Source organism: Aspergillus pseudodeflectus (genome assembly GCF_044049435.1).
Source record: "Aspergillus pseudodeflectus strain CBS 756.74 chromosome Unknown BJX68scaffold_119, whole genome shotgun sequence".
NCBI lineage: Eukaryota > Fungi > Ascomycota > Eurotiomycetes > Eurotiales > Aspergillaceae > Aspergillus > Aspergillus pseudodeflectus.
In genome coordinates this window covers 28,512-45,536 of record NW_027263895.1, presented here as the reverse complement: position 1 = coordinate 45,536, position 17,025 = coordinate 28,512, and the positions used below count along the sequence as shown (strand labels likewise).

Sequence of the window (17,025 nt, the reverse complement as noted above, 5' to 3'; positions counted from 1 at the left end):
CCCAACACTATCTAACTCTCATCTAGGAATCTTAGAAGAAGAAGAACCTACGCCCAGAGCGCCAAAACGTCCTAAGAAGGGTAAGTCTTGCAAATTTCCCAGCTGTCAATTCAGCCACACTCCTCTCCCTGACAGCCCTCACTTCATAGCGCCATATTGGGAATCCCAATACTTGAAGCAAATGGAGCCTGGTGAGCGGTTGACACGGGATTTAGTGGAAAGAATCCTGTTGCTAACTTTTTCTTACAGGTAACGAAATCTCTCTCTCCCTCACTCTGATAATAAAGGGGAAGCCTTTGTAGCCGGCGCAGACTCTGACAATCTCATAGACTTTCGAAATCCCGATGGAACGATTCGCTCTACCATGAAGATGCCTCGAGACGACGAATATGGCTACCAACCCGCCGGCCTCGAAGGCCCATCCCCACGCATCGTCTTGAAGACAAAGGCAGAGCACACCCCCGATACTGCTTCGCCGGCGCCCCCAGGCTCAGGTCATCCTATCCTAAATCGATTCATTACTGAAGCTTCGCCACATCATCATCAATCTTCGAGCCGACGACCCCGGCCACTTACGCAACACCAATTGGCAGTAGAGCGAAATCGCCGACAACGAATCGAATACATCCTAGCCAAACGGAAAAGTGATGCATATCGTGATCTTCGTGAGAAGAGGGAGAACGAAATCCCATTTATTCGGTATGGCCGCTTGCTGCAGAATCTTCCGGATGGTTACGATACAGAGGATGAAAAATCATGGGGAAAGGCCGGGATTCTGCCGAACCCAGAGGATGAAGAGGACTTTGGCGAGTGCGCAAACTACTTTCTGTCTGTCATCCGGAAAGCGTCCAGACGACTAGACCGCTGGGACTATGAAAATGCAAACGGACCGCGAAGGGATCGGAAGAAGGAGCGGGAAGAGCGTCAGAAAGCCAGGGAAGAAGCTATGGACTTTGAGGATGCTTTAGAGGGTAAGATGTCTTCTCGAAGCAGAGCTCGGGCTCAACGCAATGCCAAGCGCAAGCTCGCTCGGGCCGCCGCCGCCGCTGCTGCGACGTCGACTCCAACCGGTGCGGCTTCCAAGGCGTCAGCATCCCGTGTCAAAGGCGGCCGCAGCCGGAGTAGTAAGGGCGCGGGCGCATCTACGCTCGGAGTCGATAATACTACCGGCTTGCATACGCCAGGGCGAGATGACGGACTGTCTCCGGCGCCCGGAGATATCGAAGGAGAAGAGGGACTTGATGATATTGATCGTGAACTTTTGGGCGAGGGTAGCGGCGATGAAGATGACATTTCTGGAGCAGCCCAAGCACTACGTCCCGGCGAGCCAGGTTACGAAGACAGCCTCTTGGGCGGAGACGGGGATGAGGATGCCGATGCCCTGTCGTCTGATGAAGAAGAAGACGATGACGGTGAAGACGAGGAGCTCGACGAGAATGATGTTGATATGGATGTGGAGGGCGATGCCGATGAGACCTCATCCATTCCCGACGGCGGAGAACGCGATGCGGCAAGTGAGGTTTCGGGTGCCGACTTTGAGAGACCGGGATGGGCTTGAGACGGCGTCTCTTCAATCCCGATGGCGCGCTTAGCTTGGAAGCTCGGATGTGACTGTTGGTAGGATATACTGACGTGTCTGGTATCTCAGGACCTTATTTCTATCTTCTCTTTCCTCTACCAGCTAAGGACTACCCTAGCTTCTCGTTCCCTTCGCATCCGTCCTCTTTCGCCTACTTCACTCCTACTCATACTTATTTTGACTTTTATTTATTCTTTGCTTTGTTTTTCCCTTGATGATGAAGTCATGGCCAAAGCCAAGGGCTTGCCACAGCCATTAAATCCCAGTAATTCAAGACATCATGACGTCCGGCGGCGTTAGACTGGTAAGGATTGGAGTCGTGCTCCATAGTAACAAGCGGAGATCAGCAGCTGAGGGACCGGGATGAGGTCTACACCGTAAATACGAATACTCCGTGACTTTCGTTCTGCGGCCGAAGGAGTAACTCTGGCAGCGACAAGCACATGACCTGAGTAGGATTCAAGAGTCATTGACGCTGCAACTACTGCCGAGGAGCTCAACAAACTGTTCCCATACAATGTAATCCAGATTCACTGCATGGCGATTCGTCTGCGTAAGGACCCCAGCTCTAGTACGAGTCTACCGAGTACAGGGCTGTATTTTGGAAATGGCAGTGCCGGAAAGATAGGGCATGTAAGGGGGCAACGCCCTGTGTTTACGGAGTACGCTGTCAGGAGATATTTACGCCCGGATCGTGCCCTGGTGCCTTTCACACTTATACTGTAGTTTCCGAGGACGGACTCGTGAAGACCGGAATGGGCATTACGCGACTGGCTCAACAGGTTCAGGGTTGAGGGCTACAGTAACCCCAACCAACTGTAGAGATAAAAAGGTCTTCAGAAGCTCTCGTCTGACTCTTCAACCACCATTTCCGTCCCAATTCCACGGAGCTCCCCCTCTGCAAATCTTGCCTCCCCAGCTTCTCCAGTCGTGCTCCACTAGCGACATAGTATTTCTCCTCTCGGCCTCCTCCTCTTCTGCAGCTGTGTCCCCTGTCAGAATCATCTGAAGACTGAGTGAAACTTTTTTTTTGTCTCCATTTTGAGTTTGCGGTTATTATTATTAAGACGCGCTCGGCCTCCGTCCGCCGCTGCCAACAACCGGCGTTGTCAACACCACTCCACTCCTCTCGAATCGACCTCGACCACTTTCCCTCTCTCCATCTCTTCAAAGTTCCCAGGCCTGATAACTCCTATTCTCCTTCCACGGCCATTACTCGCAACCACCCACAGCGCGCTGTTTCTTCCGGACTCTGCCGCCCTGGATTAGATGCTACGTCTGAGATCACGAGTTGCCACATAAACGCGCTCTTCTGCTCTTTTCGCCCATCATGTCCGACCAAACTCCAATCTTGCGCCCACGCCCCCAGCGAGTATTCAATTTGAACGACTCATCCGGATCCTCGACCCCGGCGGAACCCTCTAATTCCGACACCTTGACTCCCAGAGAACCTGGGTCGGCCGCTATCAGTCGTAATGGGTCGATCATGAATTTGACATCCCCAACGTTGTATGGCATTTACTCTCCGACGGCCTTTGAGAGCATTCGAGATGACCACAGTCCATGGGGAACCGAGTCCGAGGTACAACCTCGCAGCCCGAACAGCCTCAAGGTTCAACCAACTGGTGGCCGGACAGACTCTGCCGCGGTTCTTCGAACGCGGTCTCGCCTCAGCCAAGGATTGTTCCGCGGCGTTATTCTCCCACAGGCCCTCCGGAGCACTCTTTTATTTGCATTTGGTGTCGCATACGGCATCATTACCATCCACCTCCACGAAAATCACTGGATTACCCCGGTGAAACTTGAGTATACTCATTTTTACGGATCATGGCAATATCAGGGGCTATGGGGCATCACCGGGATCGCTATAGGAAACGTTCTTCCTTGGTTGGACACGTTCCTGGACGGCGCAGTCGGCGATGCGACGCAGGATAAACGTTCGAGTACTGATCAGAACACTTCGGAGCTCGCGCTTTCTTGGCCCGCCGTGGTCCGCAGCGTCGGAGCTTTTGTGGGTATCGCGTTCGCCATGGTAAGCGACTTTTTTTTCATGTGATTGTCTGTAATTAATGATTAATGTTCATCTTTTATAGCGTCGCACTCCCTGGGAATCCACAACTCAAGCGTCTCTAACGCTAGCCCTCGTCAATCCCGTTCTGTGGTATCTCATCGACCGCACCAAGACCGGTTTCATCCTTTCAACCACCTTGGGAGTCGGGGGTATGGGCTTGCTGCTAGGTCTCAAGCCTGATTTGATTCCGTCGGCCGAAGCATCTGCGCCTACAATTCCAACACTAAACGGGACCGGGGCAGAAGCTGCTGCGGTGGCAGGAATTACCCAGGAGAGCATTGCGGTCCGAACATGGGTTGCAAGCGTCCTCTTCTGCGCGATCGTCTGCTTCGGCAACATTGGCAGACAACTTGACTTTGGGCGTCGCCAGGCAGTCAAGCCATGATTCAAGTTAGGACATGAGGTCTTTCTTAAATGCCTTAAGAGACGAATAATACGTTCAGAACGCTCTTCTCATGAGATGTTATCGGTTCCGTAACCTCGTGCATGCCGTAAATCAAACTTCTTCCTCGAACATGTCGATGCGACCTGATAGTCCGTATGGTAGACATCCATCACGCACATAAGCACGCAGGATCATCAAGCAATATCAAGCCACACCTACAAAACTTAAATTACACACAGAACAAATCCTTGAGAAAATACGTGGTGTAGAACCAATCATTGCAGTCCCTCCCACCAAGCCCCGTAGGGGCCAGGTAGGCACTGCACCCAAGATCGATACTCTGCAATGTGCAGTCGTTCTCCATTCTGTATGACGATTTCCGTACTTCATAGGTATCAATCAAGGACTGATCCCTCGTAGGAACGCTTTTTGGAAGAATGTTGATTTTGCGTTGTTCATGAAGAAGAAAAGAAGAAAAGAAAAAGACGCGGGAGAAATTTTTGGCTTGGGTTTTGTTCACTGGAATGTGGTCTGTGCAGAGATAATCATGTGAGAAGTGCCACGTGATTTTTTTTCAGGATAAATATTGATATGCCAGATCAGTTAGTCAGCTACTTTATGCGTCTCCTGGGTGGTTAAGTGGGATGGACTCCGAAAGCGGCCATTCTTGACTGATGTGACCCCGCGGGAAGAAGAAGGCAATTGGAATCGAGGGAATCATCAATTGATGTGGTGGGCTTTATAGTTGTTGTTTGTGCGCATAATTGAAGTGAAAAGACTACAAACCTTTCCTTCTCCAGTGCTACTTCTTCAGACCTTACCTAGGTAGTATTTTGTCTGACTCTCGACTGAGATTGAGGGGTAGTGGGGAGCTCCTGACCCTCCCGATCTTTTTTTTAGTTTCTTCTTTTTCCTGCACATCGTCAGTCCCGACTTCTTTTTCTTCTTTCTGGGGCTAAGAACGTCGCCGTCAGTGTCTCACAATGTCCCAGCAAAAGTCAGGTAGGCTATCACATTTCCTTTCTTCTCCCTGCTGAGCACTGGATCTCTCTCATGCTGGAATCTGGAACCTCTCCAGCTCTCTGCCAAGTACGGACTTGGTTCACCTCGTCCCCACTATTGACATTTCTCTGACTGCCATTTATCCTCTCTGGATGGTCTTGCTAATTATATGCTTTCTCTTGCCCAACTATAGCCATCCTCTCCGTCTACGACAAGACTGGTCTTCTGGACCTGGCAAAGGGTCTTTCCAAGCACAATGTCCGCCTGCTTGCGTCTGGTGGTACCGCGAGGATGATCCGGGAAGCGGGATTCCCAGTTGAGTGCGTTCCCTTTTGACATGGGCCCCTTTCGCCGCTCGTCCTGTCGAGGCCGTGGTTGTTGGAAGATATGACATTCGGGGCTGTGTGAAAGCCTGGTGGCTGACGGGCATCAGGGATGTTTCAGCTATTACCCACGCACCCGAGATGCTCGGTGGCCGTGTCAAGACCCTCCACCCTGCTGTCCACGGTGGTATTCTTGCCCGTGATATCGAGTCCGATGAAAAGGATCTGGCCGACCAGAACATCGCCAAGGTCGACTTTGTCGTCTGCAACTTGTACCCCTTCAAGGAGACTGTCAACAAGGTCAACGTCACCATCGAGGAGGCCGTGGAAGAGATCGATATCGGAGGAGTGACTCTGCTCCGTGCCGCCGCAAAGAACCACTCGCGCGTTACTATCCTCTCGGATCCCGAGGATTACCCCGAGTTCCTAAAGGAGCTTGAGGCTGGAGAAATCACCGAGGCCAGCCGGAGGTCATACGCCCTCAAGGCGTTTGAACACACCGCAGATTATGATACTGCCATCTCGGGTTTCTTCCGCAAGCAGTACGCTGGCAACGGCGAGCAGTACCTCTCTCTCCGTTACGGAACCAACCCTCATCAGAAGCCTGCCTCGGCCTACATGCCTCAAGGCAAGCTTCCTTTCAAGGCTCTCAATGGGTCCCCCGGCTACGTTAACCTTTTGGACGCCCTCAATGCTTGGGCTCTTGTCAAGGAGCTGAAGCAGGCTCTTGGCTACCCTGCTGCTGCCAGCTTCAAGCACGTTTCTCCCGCTGGTGCTGCGGTGGGTGTTCCTCTTACTGAGAAGGAGCGCAGGGTCTACATGGTCGACGACATTGCCGGCATCGAGTCCTCGGGCCTTGCTCAAGCCTACGCTCGTGCTCGTGGTGCCGACCGCATGTCCAGCTTTGGCGACGTCCTCGCCCTTTCCGACGTTGTCGATGTTACTACCGCCAAGATCATCTCCCGTGAGGTTTCTGACGGTGTTATTGCTCCCGGTTATGAGAAGGAGGCCCTCGAAATTCTTTCCAAGAAGAAGGGCGGCAAGTACCTCGTTCTGCAAATGGACGACTCTTACGTTCCTGCTGGCGAGGAGACTCGCACAGTCTACGGTGTCCAGCTCAGCCAGCACCGAAATGACGTTGTCATCTCCCCCCAAAAGACCTTTACCACGATCATTACTCCAAAGGACCTCAAGACCCTCCCCGACTCCGCTCTAAGGGACCTCACCGTGGCCACCATTGCCCTCAAGTACACCCAGTCGAACTCTGTGTGTTACGCCCTGAACGGCCAGGTTGTTGGTCTCGGAGCCGGCCAGCAGAGCCGTATCCACTGCACCCGTCTGGCTGGTGACAAGACCGACAACTGGTGGATGCGCTTCCACGACCGTGTCGTCGGCATCAAGTGGAAGGCCGGCACCAAGCGCGCCGACAAGAGCAACGCTATTGACCTGCTCTGCTCTGGTCAGACTCCCCGCAATGACATTGAAAAAGCTGAATACGAGCGCGTCTTTGAGGAGGTTCCTGCCCCATTCACACAGGAGGAGCGCGAGTCCTGGCTCAAGCAGCTGGGCGAGGTTGCCGTGTCGTCGGACGCTTTTGTACGTTACCCTCCCGTTTCTGCTTAGAGCCTCTAGTACTAACTCCGTGGAAGTTCCCTTTCATCGACAACGTCTTCCGCGCTGCCCGTTCGGGTGTCAAGTACATTGCTGCTCCCAGCGGTAGCCAGAACGATGGTCCCGTCTTTGAGACTGCTGAGAAGCTCGGTATGGTCTTTGTTGAGCAGGGCACTCGTCTCTTCCACCACTAGGCTGTTATATCCTCTTTTGTTTGTGTGCCAAAATGGTCCGCGTCGCTAAAAATGAATACCCACGGGTTTGATGACTTTTTTGGTGATTTTTTTTTTTTTTTTTTTTTTTCTTTTTTTCCTTCTTTTTTTTTCCCCCTGTGAGATGCTTGTAGTGGTGCTCCCGTGCTAAAAGCTTGCTGGGCACGGTAGCGCGTATCATTGCTGAATCTTTCTTCTCTTTTCTTCGTGGCGCCACTGGTAACGTTTCGGATGTGATGTGTGTTTGTGCAAGGCCGTCGTAGAGTGTATTGCTTGATGCCCTACCTGCCTCACCTGTGCAGTAGACCTATTTCATTTTCTATTCGCGACTTGCCCTATATCCTTCAACTTCTATCGAAGTAGAATTGCCCCGTTCTCGTAGTGTCCGCGGTCTCTGCTATTGCGTGGTATGTTGTCTGGATTTGGTCCCAGTGTTGCTTGCCCAGTGGTCGGGGCTCTGTTGATGACCAGTTCTGTTTATCGTAGTCATAGAGTAACTCGATTCTTTCTCTGTTATCGGGCTTTGGTGCGGGGAAGTTGGTGTGGTTTGTCGACACCATTTGGATGTCTCAGCTAGGTACTGCCCTACATGAGCTGGACGCGGCACCGACACATTCAAACGGTGTCGACAGGGTTCATGGGAGCCGGGCAAGTATATATTTCAGCCCTGACACCGCCTAAACCAGCGGCAACGGCGCGTTCAAGCAGCCCAACCAGTGGACCAGATGGGGGCACGCATAGAGCAATAATAAACAATGGATGAGAAATGATCACGTCACGAACAGTAAATAGTAGATATAAAAAGGGGTAGGAAAAAAAGCTGCGATGGAATTTAGAAAAGAACCAAAAAGAAATGCTCCCACGCGGATTTGAACCGCGGACCTCGTGATTACTAGTCACGCGCTCTACCAACTGAGCCATAGGAGCTGTTGATACATGAGTTCAGACTGTTAGGATATAGAGCCCAACAGCTTCTCTAAGCCTCGAGACGACCCACAGTACTGTACAATGATCACGAAGGAATACAAGATTGAAGCACCAGCGAAGGTCTTCCGTAATCAACAAAGCGAGGTAAGAGAGGCTTTTTGTAGAGGTTCAAGAGGATCTGAGCGAGAGTGAAGATTTAAAGTGGAACACCGACGTCCTTCGCGCCTTCCAATACCGTTCCCCTGAATTATTCGTGAGACTGTTCTCAAATGACGACCGGAGCCCATAGAAACGTATGTATTAGGGTTCGTACAGGCGTTAGTTGGAGCCAGGAAGAAGGCACACGCAAGTCCCCTTCTACCCTGGACCCTCCACGACCCAACCGAAGAGGAAACCGGCAAGAGTCTACCCCCACCGCAGCGAGGATCCTGCACAACGAAAGCCTTCAAAACCAGAGAAACATCGAGATCCAATCCTCACCACAGCGAGGATCTTGAGAGAACGGGGGTTATAGGCGTGAACTATTGATCAAGAAGTAGAGGTTCAAGTAGAGGTCGAACCGGATGGTTCGCGGACTTTGAGCGGAGGAATAAGCAGAAGCTTTGTAGAGATCAAGTGAAGGTCCAGATAGCGCCCATAGAGGTGTAAAAGGCCTTGCAGAGGATATTCGCGAAAATGAAGGTCAAACAAAGGTGTTTCCAGGATCTGGCTCGTCCCTGCGGTGGTTCATCCCTCTGTAGAGGAAGAATACCGATGATAGGTCAAATGCAATTCGACTGAAGCTACCCCGTAATCGATACAGTGACAGTAAGGGATGCTTATCCGAGGAAGAGGTTCAGGGCGTGGGGTGAAGTTCTTATGGGGATCCTTCGCCGGTCCTCGCTCCTTCTCCCAAAATACTTATCCCTAGTAAACGGCGCACGTATGCCGTCAGCTGGAGCACATTGAGTTTGCAGATCTGACTGCGATCTGTGTTCCACGTTCGGAGTGCTGCTGCCAGGAAAACGGGAGACCAGGGCAAGAGCAACGCAATCATAATTGAGCGACAGTTGGGGAGTATAGTCCTCTATGCTGCAGTGTAAAGCGTATGCGACTTGTGTCATGGCTTTGACGCCTTTACGCCCGTCGGCACTCGGCATCGAGGGCTGTTGAATGCTGGGGATCCTGATAGTACAGGAGAATCGATTCAACTGAGTCTCGAACCCGAGCTTTTGCGACAACTTCCTACGAGCACGTGGCTCATGGCAAGAATGTCGAGATGGAAATCCTCTGCCATGGTCCATCCAGTCAAATAATAGTATGATAGTGCGAGATTCCAAGGTTGTGTATGATTTCCTGGTGTTAGGGTAGCGAAGTCAATCTATACAGTTTGGCGGAGCGAAGGTAGCTCGATCGTGTCCTTACGGTGACAACAAAACTGAAAGTCTCATGAATAGGCCTCAACACCGGTGTGAAAAAAACACACCAGCTTTGCCCGGTGCCTGGCAGCTCGAGTTCCAAGGGAATGTAGTCGACGAGTACCATGGACAAAGCAACTGAGGCTCGCCTCCGGGACGAATCATTAGGTAAGCCGAGCTAACACAGAAGTAGCCTAGCACACACAGTAACAGAAAATATTGATCCGCTGGATGAGATAACATTGTACTCCGCTCGCACCAACAACTAGCTCCTATGGCTCAGTTGGTAGAGCGCATGACTAGTACGGATTTCAAACGTCAATATCAATCATGAGGTCCGCGGTTCAAATCCGCGTGGGAGCATTTCTTTTTGGTTCTTGATTTTTGCTCTGAGATTCAGTGAATGTCCTGGTTGGCTGGCCTGTCAATTGCACGAGCGAGTTTGTGTGGTTTGCTGGACCAGATTTGGTGAATACAATAGATAGGCTTAGACGGGACCAGTTATCCATTGTTCAAGCCCAGGTTGCTTCCATGTCATTGTGTATATAGATAGGTATAGACTGATGAAGGCCGTTGAATCTCTTCCTCCTACCTAGCAAACCAGGATTATAGGTCGGCTCACCCCGAGGATCATGAATATAAGAGCAATTACGGGGTGCTGCAATTGTCATCCCTTGCTTTAAATACTTACTTCAAGCACCTGACATGGTCTTTCCGGGCACTGGAAGGCATTGAAAGCACCCGGTGACAACCATCCGCAATGGTCTCCTTCCTTTAGTGAAGTTGGAATCGACCTGCAAGACTCGCTATTCAAGTACCAAGTGAAGGAATCAACTCTCAACACCTCTACTATAAGAGCAGGTGTTTTGATCTGAGGCAGAGCCTGGAATCCTCCAACAACCAACTTCCCCAGCTGGCTTGCGTATAGTTCTTGGCTCGCTGGACCTTCAATTCCTCCTGCATACATATCCTTTTCTTCGCAGTCCAGTTCAGAACAACAAACAGTCAAAGATCCCCATATACATCTCACCTCTAGTCTTAGCCAGCAATTACTTTCATCTCACTCCCGGGGTTCGCGTTTGCTCGAGGAGCTACTGGTAGCTCAGGCACCAAAGCCACGTGCACGTGACGGAGGCCATAAGCGACACCTCAGCAACGACGGCGCCTGCCTCCTGAGGTCACCTTCCGCTTCCCCAGTGTTTCCCTGCTCATCAACTCCCCAATTCCTCATCTTCCTCTCCGCTTTCCTTCATTCCCCCTTTCCTTACTCCTTTCTCTTTACATACTCCAATCCCTCGTTTCTTAACGCACCATTTCCTGTATCTCCCTTCATTGATTTGCTTGGCGTTTCCGGGTGTATGAGGTCGTCCTGCGGCCCTTGTAAATATGGCTCCTCTTCCCATTAAATTCACGGAGCTTATTAATGTGAGTTGCTCTGATTCAATCGCCCACTACTGATTGCAAAACTGACTCCTGACCTCGCGCAGTTGACGAATGCCGAAATCGCGGTATGTTCTCTGGTCGTCGCACTCCGTGGCCTTTCCCCGTGTTACGGCTCCGCCCTCTCCAACGCACCTTTGATATGTTTCGAGATAGCTGCTGACACCACGCTCTTGATAGCCGGCGTCGATTGGGTTCAATTCATGTGTAAGTCTTGCTGCGCGTCTCAATGATCCGCCTTCGTCCGGCCGTTAACTTCCGTACGTCATACAGACTCTAGAATCGGATCACTACGTCTGCGTCCGCCAGAAACTGGACGAGAATGATAAGCCCCAGGTTATCATCATTAATCTCAAGAACAACAATGAAGTCATCAAACGGCCCATCAACGCGGACAGTGCTATTATGCACTGGTCCAAGAATATCATTGCCCTCAAAGCGCAAGGCAAGACAATCCAAATATTCGACCTGGCAGCCAAGGCGAAGCTCAAGTCTGCGGTCATGAACGAGGATGTTGTGTACTGGAAGTGGTTCAGTGAGCAAAGCTTGGGTCTGGTGACGGAAACCTCAGTCTACCACTGGGATGTTTTCGATCCCACCCAGTCTCAGCCAATAAAGGTCTTTGACCGACTCCCGAACCTCAGCGTATGTTCATCCTTTCCCGAGAAAATTGCTAAAAGTGCACATCTAATTATGCGTCATTCTTCAGGGCTGCCAAATCATCAACTACCGCGTAAACGACGAAGAGAAATGGATGGTAGTTGTTGGAATCAGCCAACAGCAGGGTCGTGTTGTTGGTTCAATGCAGCTATACTCCAAGGAGCGTGGGATTTCGCAGTTTATTGAAGGTCACGCAGCTGCCTTTGCTTCAATCAGAGTGGAGGGCTCGCCCTTGGAACACAAGCTTTTCACATTCGCCGTGCGAACACAAACCGGGGCCAAGCTGCAGATTGCCGAGATTGATCACCAAGAGCCTAACCCGAGGTTCCAGAAGAAAGCCGTGGAGGTGTTCTTCCCCCAAGAGGCAGTCAACGACTTTCCAGTCGCGATGCAGGTTTCCCGAAGATATGACATCGTTTACCTGGTCACCAAGTATGGTTTTATCCACCTTTACGACCTCGAATCCGGTACCTGCATCTTCATGAACCGGATATCCAGCGAGACCATTTTTACTACCGCCCCCGACTCCGAATCCGCTGGTCTCGTCGGTGTCAACCGCAAAGGTCAAGTCTTGTCCGTCAGTGTCGATGAGGACAACATCATTGGTTACCTGATGGAGAACCCGGCCATGTCCGGCCTCGCTGTGAAGCTTGCTTCCAAGGGAGGGCTTCCTGGAGCGGACCACCTTTACCAGCAGCAATTTGACAACTTGCTCGCGCAGGGTAACTACTCGGAAGCCGCGAAGATCGCTGCAAACTCTCCTCGAGGATTTCTTAGAACCACCGAGACCATCAACAAGTTCAAGAACGCTCCACAGAGCGGACAGGGAATGTCAGTCATTCTGCAGTACTTTGGTATGCTGTTGGACAAGGGAACTCTTAACAGATACGAGAGTGTTGAACTTGTGCGTCCTGTCTTGCAGCAGAACAGAAAACACCTGCTGGAAAAGTGGATGCGTGAGAACAAGCTGGAGAGCTCCGAGGAGCTTGGTGACATTGTGCGGCCATACGACATGAACCTCGCTTTGAGCATCTACCTCCAGGCCAATGTTCCGAACAAGGTCATTGCCGGTTTTGCCGAAACCGGTCAATTCGACAAGATCCTCGCCTACTCCAAGCAAGTCGGTTACCAACCAGATTACACCCAGCTTCTCCAACATATTGTACGCGTGAACCCGGAAAAGGGAGCTGAATTTGCGAGCCAGCTTGCGAATGAAGAATCTGGTGCCCTCATTGACCTCGATCGCGTCGTTGACGTCTTCCTGGCCCAAAACATGATCCAACAGGCCACTTCTTTCCTTTTGGATGCTCTCAAGGATAACAAGCCCGAGCATGGCCATCTCCAGACACGTCTGCTCGAGATGAACCTTGTCAACGCCCCTCAAGTTGCTGACGCTATCCTTGGCAACGAGATTTTCACGCACTATGACCGCCCTCGCATCTCTCAGCTCTGCGAAGGTGCTGGTCTTGTCCAAAGAGCCTTGGAAAATACCGATGATCCCGCCGTGATCAAGCGCAACATCGTCAAGACTGACAAGCTGAACTCGGAGTGGCTGATGAACTTTATTGGCCGTCTTTCTGTCGAGCAGACTTTGGAGTGCATGGACACGATGTTGGAAGTCAATATCCGCCAGAACCTGCAAGCCGTTGTTCAGATCTGTACAAAGTTCTCCGACCTCATTGGACCTGGCCGCCTAATCAGCCTCCTGGAGAAATACCGCACTGCGGAGGGTCTGTACTACTACCTTGGAAGTATCGTCAATCTGTCTGAGGACCCCGAGGTGCACTTCAAGTATATTGAAGCCGCCACTGCCATGGGTCAGATCACCGAGGTTGAGAGAATCTGCCGTGAAAGCAACTACTACAATGCCGAAAAGGTCAAGAACTTCCTCAAGGAAGCTCGGTTGACAGAACAGTTGCCGCTCATCATTGTCTGCGACCGATTCAACTTCATTCATGACCTTGTGCTTTACCTATACCAGAACCAACAGTACAAGTCCATTGAAGTGTATGTGCAGCGGGTCAATCCCTCGCGCACCCCGGCTGTCGTCGGAGGCCTACTCGATGTCGACTGTGACGAGGGTATCATCAAGAACCTTCTGTCTACCGTTGACCCGTCTGTAATCCCCATCGACGAGTTGGTTTCCGAGGTAGAGAGCCGCAACAGGCTGAAACTTCTCCTGCCATTCCTAGAGGCAACTCTTGCCACGGGTAACCAGCAGCAAGCTGTCTACAACGCCCTCGCAAAGATCTACATTGACAGCAACAACAACCCAGAGAAATTCCTCAAGGAGAACGACCTTTACGATACCCTCACTGTTGGAAAGTACTGCGAGAAGCGTGATCCTAACCTCGCCTACGTCGCCTATAGTAAGGGGCAGAATGATCTGGAACTCATTAACATCACCAATGAGAACGCCATGTACAGGGCACAGGCTCGCTACCTCGTTGAACGCTCAGATCCAGAAATCTGGTCGTTTGTTTTGAGCGAAAACAACATGCACCGCCGATCTCTCGTTGACCAGGTGGTTGCGACAGCCGTCCCCGAGTCCACAGAGCCAGACAAGGTGTCAGTTGCTGTCAAAGCTTTCCTTCAGGCTGATCTTCCTGGCGACCTAATTGAACTTCTTGAGAAGATTATTCTTGAACCATCGCCTTTCAGCGACAACGGTAGCCTGCAAAATCTCTTGATGCTGACTGCTGCCAAGGCTGACAAGGGTCGTCTGATGGACTACATCCATCAACTCAATGAGTTCAGCCCCGATGAGATCGCTGAAATGTGTATCTCTGTTGGCTTGTACGAGGAGGCATTCGAGATCTACAAGAAGGTCAACAACTACATTGCTGCTGTCAACGTTCTCGTGGAAAATATCGTCAGCATTGACCGGGCACAAGAGTTTGCCGAGCGTGTTGAGCTGCCAGATGTTTGGAGCAAGGTCGCCAAGGCTCAGTTGGACGGCCTCCGTGTCACTGACTCCATCGAGTCTTATATTCATGCCAACGATCCTTCCAATTACCTTGAGGTCATCGAAACCGCAACGCACGCCGGAAAGGACGAGGATCTCGTCAAATACCTCAAGATGGCTCGTAAGACGCTACGAGAGCCTGCTATTGATACTGGCCTTGCCTTCTGCTACGCGCGCTTAGACCAGCTCGCAGAGCTTGAAGACTTCCTGCGTGCCACCAACGTTGCTGATATCGAGGCTTCTGGTGACAAGGCTTATGAGGAGGGTTACCACCAGGCTGCCAAGATTTTCTACACCAGCATCTCCAACTGGGCCAAGTTGGCAACAACACTTGTGCACCTCGAAGACTACCAGGCGGCGGTTGAGTGCGCCCGCAAGGCCAACAGTGTCAAGGTATGGAAGCAAGTTAACGAGGCCTGCGTCGAAAAGAAGGAGTTCCGTCTTGCACAGATTTGTGGTCTTAACCTGATCGTCCATGCGGAGGAGCTGCAAGATCTTGTTCGCCAATACGAGCGCAATGGGTACTTTGACGAGCTGATTGCCGTGCTTGAAGCTGGTCTGGGGCTGGAGAGAGCTCACATGGGAATGTTCACTGAACTGGGCATTGCTCTTTCCAAGTACCACCCCGACCGAGTCATGGAGCACCTTAAGCTCTTCTGGTCTCGTATCAACATCCCCAAGATGATCAAGGCTAGTGAGGAGGCCAGCCTGTGGCCCGAGCTTGTTTTCCTGTACTGTCATTATGATGAGTGGGACAACGCAGCTTTGGCAATGATGGAGCGTGCCGCCGATGCATGGGAACACCACTCCTTTAAGGACATCATCGTCAAGGTTGCAAACTTGGAGATTTACTACCGTGCTCTCAACTTCTACCTGCAGGAGCAACCTCTACTGCTCACCGACCTGCTGCAAGTGTTGACCGCCCGTATCGACGTCAACCGTGTTGTACGGATCTTCCAGACCTCGGACAATATCCCTCTAATCAAGCCTTTCCTTATCAACGTCCAGTCTCAGAACAAGAGGGCGGTCAATGACGCCATCAATGACCTGTTGATCGAAGAGGAGGACTACAAGACTCTTCGTGACTCAGTAGACAACCATGACAACTTTGACGCCGTGGAGCTCGCTCAGCGCCTGGAGAAACACGACCTGATTTTCTTCAGACAGATCGCGGCCAACATCTACCGCAACAACAAACGCTGGGCCAAGTCGATCGAGCTTTCCAAGCAAGATAAGCTCTACAAAGATGCCATTGAGACAGCAGCTATCTCAGGCAAGCCTGAGGTGGTGGAGGAGCTCCTTCGCTACGTAAGCTACTCCTTTTCTTTTTACCCCTTGAATATCCGTTTACTAACTTGGGACAGTTTGTGGATATCGGTAGCCGGGAGTGCTACGTCGGCATGTTGTATGCTTGCTACGATCTCATCCGTCCCGATGTCATCCTGGAGATGTCATGGCGACACGGTCTTCAGGACTTCACCATGCCGTTTATGATCAACTTCCTTTGCGAGCAGACTCGTGCAATTGAGACGCTTAAGAAGGATAACGAGGAGCGCAAGGCACGAGAGGTGACACAAAGGAAGGAAGAGGATAATACACCCATCCTTGGGGGTTCTAGGCTCATGCTCACGCAGGGTCCGGCAACACAGGCTAACGGGATTACACCACAAGCCACGGGGTTCCGGCCATTCTAGATGACTGTTGTGATGTTGTACTTTTTCTTCCCTGATTGATAAATTTCAAATCATTTTCTCATCATGTCTTTCTGATACGAACTCTCATTCTCTTCTGAGCTGTCTTGTGACCCGGGTACCCCCTGGTTGCGGTTACTAGTGAATGGCATTTTCCTGATTTAGTGCACGATGCAGAAAGCGGAGCTGTAAGGGTAAACAAGCGTAACCTCACGACGGCGCCAAGCAGGTGATTGTTGTAGTGAATGGGCGTGATGTGCAGCTGGGCGACAGAGGAGCGACCGAAATTGAGGGCAGGACGAAGGAAGGTGATAGTGTGGAGCGACACGATTGGACGGGAGGGGCAGCAGAGGGATCCATGGGTTGTGGAGGAGCGGCGTTTGGGCGACACTCCGGTGTGATGATCTGGGAAGGCAGGTGCAGTCTAGACAGGGTTGAGCAAATCTTGTCCCAGCTTGGGGCTAAATAATTTCTGACATGATCAGATCATGTCGTTGATCAGAGTCTGCAGAGGAGGGGGCACAAGTGGGGTCGCCGTAGGCCGAGAGTACTCCGGAGAGCTCTGGAGCAAGGGAGACAATCACGAGACCTGCTCATGCGGGAGAGGCTGCTCGCATCGAGGGCGTCGCTCACGGTGCGACTGTTCAATTACCACCCAGACAATCAGCCTTTTCAGAAAGACAATGACCGAGGCCCGGCGCCCTGGGCCATTGACGGGCGTGCTCTGGATGGCCGGGCAAACGAGCCGGAGTGCCTAATCGA

The 17,025-nt window shown here is 51.6% G+C and overlaps 6 protein-coding genes and 2 non-coding genes across 8 annotated transcripts; 5 read left to right on the top strand and 3 right to left on the bottom strand.

The window, feature by feature from the left end:
• The first annotated feature begins 26 nt into the window (after nt 1-26).
• BJX68DRAFT_37685 (uncharacterized protein) lies at nt 27-2,023 on the top strand. Its single transcript, XM_071049056.1, has 2 exons — nt 27-249; nt 330-2,023. Exon 2 carries the CDS (start codon nt 365-367, stop codon nt 1,556-1,558), a length of 1,194 nt encoding a protein of 397 aa, XP_070892038.1. The 5' UTR covers nt 27-249; nt 330-364; the 3' UTR covers nt 1,559-2,023.
• Nucleotides 2,024-2,607: 584 nt separating this feature from the next.
• On the top strand, nt 2,608-4,137 carry BJX68DRAFT_37662 (INSIG family protein). Its single transcript, XM_071049055.1, has 2 exons — nt 2,608-3,611; nt 3,673-4,137. The coding sequence occupies exons 1-2, from the start codon at nt 2,910-2,912 to the stop codon at nt 4,033-4,035; spliced, it is 1,065 nt and encodes a 354-aa protein (XP_070892037.1). The 5' UTR covers nt 2,608-2,909; the 3' UTR covers nt 4,036-4,137.
• A 588-nt stretch (nt 4,138-4,725) lies between these two features.
• On the top strand, nt 4,726-7,247 carry BJX68DRAFT_250828 (phosphoribosylaminoimidazolecarboxamide formyltransferase/IMP cyclohydrolase). The gene is made up of 4 exons (XM_071042315.1): nt 4,726-5,037; nt 5,231-5,357; nt 5,471-6,956; nt 7,010-7,247. Exons 1-4 carry the CDS (start codon nt 5,019-5,021, stop codon nt 7,163-7,165), a joined length of 1,788 nt encoding a protein of 595 aa, XP_070892036.1. The 5' UTR covers nt 4,726-5,018; the 3' UTR covers nt 7,166-7,247.
• A 790-nt stretch (nt 7,248-8,037) lies between these two features.
• Nucleotides 8,038-8,110, bottom strand: BJX68DRAFT_t164. The gene has a single exon. It is a non-coding gene; the product is annotated as a tRNA-Thr (tRNA).
• A 657-nt stretch (nt 8,111-8,767) lies between these two features.
• BJX68DRAFT_37639 (uncharacterized protein) lies at nt 8,768-9,609 on the bottom strand. The gene has a single exon (XM_071049054.1). The coding sequence runs from the start codon at nt 9,391-9,393 to the stop codon at nt 8,929-8,931; it is 465 nt and encodes a 154-aa protein (XP_070892035.1). The 5' UTR covers nt 9,394-9,609; the 3' UTR covers nt 8,768-8,928.
• A 166-nt stretch (nt 9,610-9,775) lies between these two features.
• On the top strand, nt 9,776-9,870 carry BJX68DRAFT_t165. The gene has a single exon. It is a non-coding gene; the product is annotated as a tRNA-Thr (tRNA).
• A 309-nt stretch (nt 9,871-10,179) lies between these two features.
• BJX68DRAFT_250823 (uncharacterized protein) lies at nt 10,180-10,567 on the bottom strand. Its single transcript, XM_071042314.1, has one exon. The coding sequence runs from the start codon at nt 10,472-10,474 to the stop codon at nt 10,187-10,189; it is 288 nt and encodes a 95-aa protein (XP_070892034.1). The 5' UTR covers nt 10,475-10,567; the 3' UTR covers nt 10,180-10,186.
• A 123-nt stretch (nt 10,568-10,690) lies between these two features.
• BJX68DRAFT_37538 (clathrin heavy chain) lies at nt 10,691-16,690 on the top strand. The gene is made up of 6 exons (XM_071049049.1): nt 10,691-10,932; nt 10,995-11,015; nt 11,128-11,154; nt 11,221-11,592; nt 11,657-15,880; nt 15,937-16,690. Exons 1-6 carry the CDS (start codon nt 10,894-10,896, stop codon nt 16,264-16,266), a joined length of 5,013 nt encoding a protein of 1,670 aa, XP_070892033.1. The 5' UTR covers nt 10,691-10,893; the 3' UTR covers nt 16,267-16,690.
• The last annotated feature ends 335 nt before the right edge of the window (nt 16,691-17,025 follow it).